The 6,823-nt window shown below is 39.0% G+C and overlaps 1 protein-coding gene across 2 annotated transcripts; it reads right to left on the minus strand.

Moving 5' to 3' along the window:
* Positions 1–474: 474 nt before the first annotated feature.
* tvp23b (trans-golgi network vesicle protein 23 homolog B (S. cerevisiae)) lies at positions 475–6,062 on the minus strand. 2 transcript variants are annotated; one of them, XM_040014262.1, is made up of 7 exons: positions 5,949–6,062; positions 4,770–4,846; positions 4,157–4,301; positions 2,738–2,827; positions 2,442–2,567; positions 1,098–1,226; positions 475–1,007 (listed from the first exon to the last, which is right to left on the minus strand). In XM_040014262.1, the coding sequence occupies exons 1-7, from the start codon at positions 5,955–5,957 to the stop codon at positions 981–983; spliced, it is 603 nt and encodes a 200-aa protein (XP_039870196.1). In that variant the 5' UTR covers positions 5,958–6,062; the 3' UTR covers positions 475–980. The 2 variants fall into 2 exon arrangements, with proteins under 2 accessions (XP_039870196.1, XP_039870197.1); XM_040014263.1 differs by having other exon boundaries at positions 5,945–6,000.
* Between the last annotated feature and the right edge of the window lie 761 nt (positions 6,063–6,823).

Raw genomic sequence — 6,823 nt, forward strand, 5'->3', positions numbered from 1 at the left:
TTCAGGCACTTTTATACAAACGCCTAAATGTTTATGTTATTTGTGAACTGTAATCAAGAGTTCTCAAAGTTTTTGAGAAAAAGAAATGTTGGGAAAGATGCCATTACATGCAATGTCGAGAACCAACTCCTAGGGGTCGCTGTATCATTCAGTACTAAAATAACACATCAAAAGCATGAAGAACACAGTCATAACTAATTACATAAATAAATAACAGACCGTGGAATTTGCAGACTAAATGTTTAAACTCAGTTCATTAAGTAATATTTTTACTTTTGAGTCTATAAATTTCTGAAATTAAACAAAACCCTGGAACAGTGCTGGTTAAAGGAAACAAATCTTATTTATATCCTTTTTCTTGAATCTCCAACAGGATTCTTTTTATTCGACACTTTTCTTTTCTTAGAAACTCCCGCATTTTAAAAAGCTGGAACTTTTTCTGGACTCTCCGCATAAATAAACACGAGCACCCAGTTCGGAAAAACGTTACAAATGTATTTGCACAAAAGAAGATGCTTCACACAGTTTGTTCACTTACATATTTACAAATCTCCTGTTACACTTTACACACTTTCATACAAACCAAAATGTCTGTACGACATCTCTCAAAGGTTCTTTAATTACTGTTAATTTATAAAGTTATTAGAGACAATGAAATCTAACTAAAAGAAGAAATCTGAAGGAGCTGTGAGACTACGACACAAACTACAGTCACTCCGACGCGTCAGCTGTTTTACACTCATGCAGTTCTCGGTAATCAGAGGATTTATTGCTGGACCTCAGGTAGTGAAAACACACCTCTGACCTCTGTGTGGAAGATAAAGACAACTCTACTGAGTCATTTAAAGAAAGCACATAATTAAAAACTGCCCTTTCCAGTTCTGAGAACGCTTTCCTGCCCATGTCCACTGAGAAAAAGAAGGTTTATATATCAGAGCATTGAGAATAATGCAGATGTGTTAACGCCGCAGAGCTGCACTCTACGATTCCTCTTCCTTAGACAGCGTCTGAGGAGGAAAAACACAAAGGACTTCTTAGAAACAGGACAAATGCTTTTAATTAAAAGACTATTTATTGTGTGTTTTATTTAAACTCACCTGTTTGAGGAACTGTCGTCCAAAATAATTGGTAGCCATGTTCTTTAAGCTGGTCTTCCCTCCCACTTTGCACCTCACGTATCCGTACAGGTTGGCGCCTTGCAGCACGACGCCCATGATCACGACGGGCTGTGAGGAAGACGACAGTTTTCTGAAATAAACCCTGGTCATATTTCATATTCCCCTTATTATCAATAAATCCCACGAAAAGGCTGAAGGTGAACCACGTGTATCCTCTTCACTGCTTGTATGTTCCCAGAACACGTGAGAACATGCTGAATACACAATAAAGAGATGCACTGATCTTTTTAAGGGAGTAACTCACAGTCACAGGGAGTTTATGATTGCAGTTGTTGTCTGGGCCAACAGCTGGAACCATCAGAGTGTCTTTTTCTATGATGATTCCTTGCAAAGATTTAGATCTTAGTTTTAATTTTTTAAAAAGTTATGACTTCTAACCTTAACTGGGACCTTACTGCATCAAGTCATGTGAACTTCAAACGAGCATATAGCCTCCAGGGAAAACACTGGGTGCATGTCTGACACATCACCTCATAACGGTTCAAATCACACTGTGAGCATTTCAGACATTGAGCATTCAGGCTGGAAGAGTCCACTGTGTTCCTGTGTCTGACTCCCAAACAACAATCTCGAGGGATAAAACCTGTAGTTTAAAAGGTGACGTTTCTCTTGGGGCCACTTGGAGGTGTCTCCCAAAGTGAGTCCGTCCACACAGACTCATCTTAAACTCCACAGAGAACTTTTTTACCCTCTACGGACCGTTTCTTCTTTCTTAGGTGGTTTTAGGTAACGTAGCTGCTAGCCATCTGCTAGCCAAAACAAAAACACTGAGGCTTCAAACTATGAAGCCCAAAACCACAGGACGGCTATGCCCATCTTTCATATACAGTCTATATGCAAATAAAAGTCCCACAAAGGAGCCAACGAGTCTCATCGTCTGTGAGCTGCAAACTGATAGTGATAAGTGATTCTTTTTATAACAAATTTCCACAAACCAATTAAGTTACCTTAAAACTTAGAGATATTACTCAGAATTGCGTCCCCCCTCGTGCAGCAGGAAAACTTTTGAAAGCAAGCTTGAGATGCAGGGTGAGAGCAGGGAAACACTGGCTCATGTTTACCAAGTAATTATTGTCTAATTTTACTTAAGAAAGCACCAAGAACTAATAGGGTTCAGTGGGCTTAGAGCTGAGAGACACAGCCAGGAGCTAGGTTTTATTTTCTCAGTGCTGTGAGGAAAATAAAGGTGTAACTGAGTTTTAATGGGATTTGTTGATAATAAGAAAAACAGCATTTGTCCAATCACTAAATCTAACAACTTACCATCCATTTAATCCTGAATGAAAACAGGGTGCTAAAGACAAAGATGACCCAGAGGACGGGGCAAACAATCAGTCCGAGCCAGAATATCCTGGACTCTGAATCTGATGCTTGCTGCTTCCCTGTACCCTGAAGAAGAAGGAAACAGGATATCTCAGTTAGACGTCTGCGAACACGATAAGGCCTGTTGACAGTAAACATCTGGACGGAGCAACCTGACACAGAGCAACAGGTCAGGGTCATGTTTAGCTAAAGCCCCGTGTCGGAGCCGGAGCAGATTCAGCAGAGATGCATCTCACCTTCCTCGACTCAAACACCCAGTGGCTTCGTCCATCGTCATCCACCTGATTCCACCACCGCAGACCAACCATCAACCTCCCAGTGATGTTCTGCAGATGGAGAGATTTATGGCTTTGTTATGGAGATTCTGGCAAATTTTATTCACAAGGTGCTCGATCTGAATACTGTTTCCTAGGTTTAATTATTTACACAAGTCTTTGTGTAACAGTGTAACTCTGGAAACCGAGTCCAGTTGCACATCTGACTTACAGAGGAAAACCAGAGCTATTATCCAAGGAGATTCTACAGCAGATTTAAACAAGACTAACAAAAAAAAGGCACTCGATGAGCCAATCGATCGCCCGAACAGAAAAAACATCAACCCTGACCGACACGTGTACGCACTAAAGGGCCACAACAGCTTCAGCTGTGTGGTAAAAAGCACCACATACTTGATACTGCAGAAAAGATCTTTTATCAGATCTAGCTCCTGATTTTCTACATGCACTTTTTCTATTCCAGTAAAAGTTTAAATGCTGCTTTCAACTGCCCCTTTGCCCCAAGGCGTCACCACAGCACATAGCGCCGCACACTTGATTTGGCAGTTTCCCACCAGATGATTTCCATTTAACCCCAAAAAGGATTTGCGTCTCCAGCTGGAATCGTACCAGCAACCTGCCAAGCAAGTGTGCTAACCACTGTACCAGTGACCACTGAAATTAATCCCAGAGCTCTTCAGTCGTTCATTTCTGTTGGTAAGGGATTCAGATTCATTCCAAGGAGGCAGTTTTGTTGTGAGATTTGCTTTTAGAAGGACTAGTTTATGTGGACTTCACTACCATGAGGCTATTTAAACCGATTCAACGTGAACATCATCAGCACACAATAACACATCCACAAGAACCAGTGAATGACAAACGTCCAGAAAGCAGAGGTCTTTAAATCTCACTGCAGGTAGTGAAGCTACAGTGATCAAATACAGAAAACAGCACATTACAAATGTCAGACTGGCCTGTAAACTCTGCCTCAACTCATCATGATTATGACTGGATGCCTGCAGTACCGGCTGTAGAATATCAGGTCTCCAAGGCTCCGAACTGTCTGTCAAAAAACACGATGGTTGAATCTATGACCAAAACCTTCATCATGTTTTTCTCACGACTGCTCATCATCTCATCCGAGCACCAACAATTCATTCAAAACTAATAATCAATAACCAAAAAGTGAGAACAGTTGGCAAGCTTTTAGGACGATTTCCAATCTTGCTTTTAAGCTCCTGATAAAACTTTTATCTCATCTGGTCCACTCTTCCTCTGAGTTCTGCCTTTAAGAAATGCACAACAAAAAGCAAAAAAGCCCCACAAAGATCATTAATTATAATCAATACAACAACTCCTTCCATCACTACAGTGGAGATATTAAAGTGATAAGAGAAACACCTTTACTGTCCAGAAGTCACATGAGAGCAGAAGGATTATTGTGACCATGCAGGCGATGAAGCTCCCGCTGATGAGCTCAGCGAGCAGGTACACGATGATGGCAATGACTCTGAAGAAGAGGTGGAAGAAGGCCGCTACCGGATGCCTGGTGACACATTTTTAACTAATTTAATATGACATGGAGTATCCACACAGATCAATAACCAATATTGTGTCATATTAATAACAATTATAATCATTATTATTAATAAGAACAAATAATAATAACAACATTTAAAAAATCTTTTTGTTTTTTTGCTCAGTGTAAAACTTAAACATGGGTCTCTGACAACAGCAAAAGTCATTGTAAAATATCGTCTCTAATAGTCAACTAGCCCACATCAGATGATAGTGATAACTTAGCAGACAGATCAGTGAAGTCCTTGTAAAAGTGTGAAAACATACCAAACACAACCCCACAAACCATTAGCCATTATTATCTTGATATCAAGTAGTGACTTGCACAACAAACAGCAAAAGCTTTTCCTTGAAATGTAAATAAATAATTTAATGAAGTATAAACTATCTTCTCTGCAGAGAAAATGTTAAATCCTTCAGCGATCTGCAAACTTACTTAACGCCTGACTTCTTCGACCTTTTCCCTGCGTCATCCTCGGCATCAAACAGAGACACGTCTTCATCGTTGGTATCCTGAGGGATCAATAAGGAAGAGGCTTAAACCTCAACATAAAACAATGTGGAAAAAAAGCCTCGTCTCTCTGTGGTCAGGGATCATCAGAGGAGTAAGATTGATAACAGTCTGTTTGAAACAGAAATCTGGAGGTTTCGTAATACTAATACACAATTCTGTAACAGGTTGTTTCTGAGCTTTTAACATCATAAATAAATACTCCAAGTCCTCACAGTACAACTTCATATGCCTCCAAACACACTCCTGTTGTTGGGGTAATAATTTTTGTATTCCTATATTATCAAGAGATTCAGTTTACTAACTTAAATGGCAAAATAAATCTTCAAATGCTGACACTTAACAAGTTAGAACCAACAAGAGTACCAAGAAAATAAACAAACAGTTGTTATTATTATTGAAAACATGCCATTTCTACATTATTGTTGCATTCTAACAGCTGTCAGCTCAAACACAGAGCAGGCCTAACACTAAGATCTTATTAAGTTGTTTTGACATGTTAGCAGGATAACCTAAAGTGAATTTGACCTGTAAACTGGAAAAAACAAATACTTACCAGCTGCTTAAAGAACAGCAGCTGATTAGATTGGAGTGAGGTCACTTTAGCTTCTCTGTGCCAGGAGACAGTTTAAAACTCACACTTTTGTTTGCTCGGATTATAAACAGCACAAACATTGCCACGTTAGCAGGATGTAGCTTCATTTCACGTTTTGTCACCTTGTTTGCTGATGTTTGTTCAGGCTGATGCTAACTTTAGCAATCGTTAGCTGACACCGCAACACAACAGATGCCCTCTAGCGTAAATTTGCCGTATACAGGTTTAAAGCGAACATTCTGATCGTGGGTTTTTTTTTTTCCGAGTAGAAAACTTCATCGTTTGATCCGTTTTAAAAACATTATTTTAACGGTAGCTGAGCAGAAATGTTAGCGTCTTAACTACTTAGCAATATTAGCACCACAGATGTCCAACCGAGCTGGGAAACATTCTTCAGCTTCATTAAATAATTTTACTGACGGTTAATGCTTAAACAATCTCACGTTAGCTGTTAACCACACTAAGACATTATTTTAAAAAAAATAGGAAATAAATGTGCTCTTACTTACGGCTAGCATCTTGAAACTTGGTCAGGCTCTTCCTGCTTACATGCTCAGTTACACGTCACTATAGTCAGGTGACCAAAACGCGCCACGTCACTGAAGTCCACGCGGTTCCTCGATAAAAAAAAGTGTTTGATGTAATATTTTATTTTATTTTTGAAAACAACATTTTTTGGATCATAAAATGATTACCATACATAACATTAAATATATATTTAATAAAAATAATAATAAAATGATGAGTATAAAAATCTTTATACTCATAATTTGCAATAATGTGTTTTTTTGCATTCTATTTTTTTGTTTTATTCCAATTTCTTTTCTTTTTTTAATGTGTTAATTGATTCATTAAATTATGTACTCGTTGTATACTATTACTCAGAAATGACAGGTATAGAAACATTATGTTCATAGTGTCGTGTATATATAGGTTAATCCATCCAATTCAGGGTTGCAGGGCAGGGGAGGGGGTACACCCCAAAAAGGTCTCCAGGGATCCTGACACAAAAAGACAGTCAATCACACTCACATTCGCACCTATGGCTAATTTAGAATCGGCAGTCATCCAAACATCTGCATGTCTTTGTACTCTGGGAGGAAGCCAGAGTACCTGAGAGAACTCATGCAGACAAGTGGAGAACATGCAAGCTGCTGCACATAGATAGGCTTGGATTCAAAGCCCAGACCTTCTTGCTGTGAGATTAGGTACAGAATAATCATCAAAGATATTTTAAGTGTACTGATTTTTTTTTTTTTAAATCCTAGCTTTGGTAATTTAACAGCACATATGGTTCACATGGATGAAAGAGGCCTCTGAGCACAGAAAGAGACACAAACGACAAACCATGCATGTAATGCTTTGTCTCTCCACCTGTGTACAT

This window comes from Simochromis diagramma, unplaced genomic scaffold, assembly GCF_900408965.1.
Source record: "Simochromis diagramma unplaced genomic scaffold, fSimDia1.1 OVJJ01000669.1, whole genome shotgun sequence".
NCBI classification, from domain to species: domain Eukaryota; kingdom Metazoa; phylum Chordata; class Actinopteri; order Cichliformes; family Cichlidae; genus Simochromis; species Simochromis diagramma.

Coding starts and splice junctions, on each gene's coding strand:
- tvp23b (XM_040014262.1), bottom strand. Junction 4,302..4,769: donor TCGAAGAAGTCAGGCGTTAA/GTAAGTTTGCAG, acceptor ATGTGTCACCAG/GCATCCGGTAGCGGCCTTCT. Junction 2,828..4,156: donor GTGACTTCTGGACAGTAAAG/GTGTTTCTCTTA, acceptor CTCCATCTGCAG/AACATCACTGGGAGGTTGAT.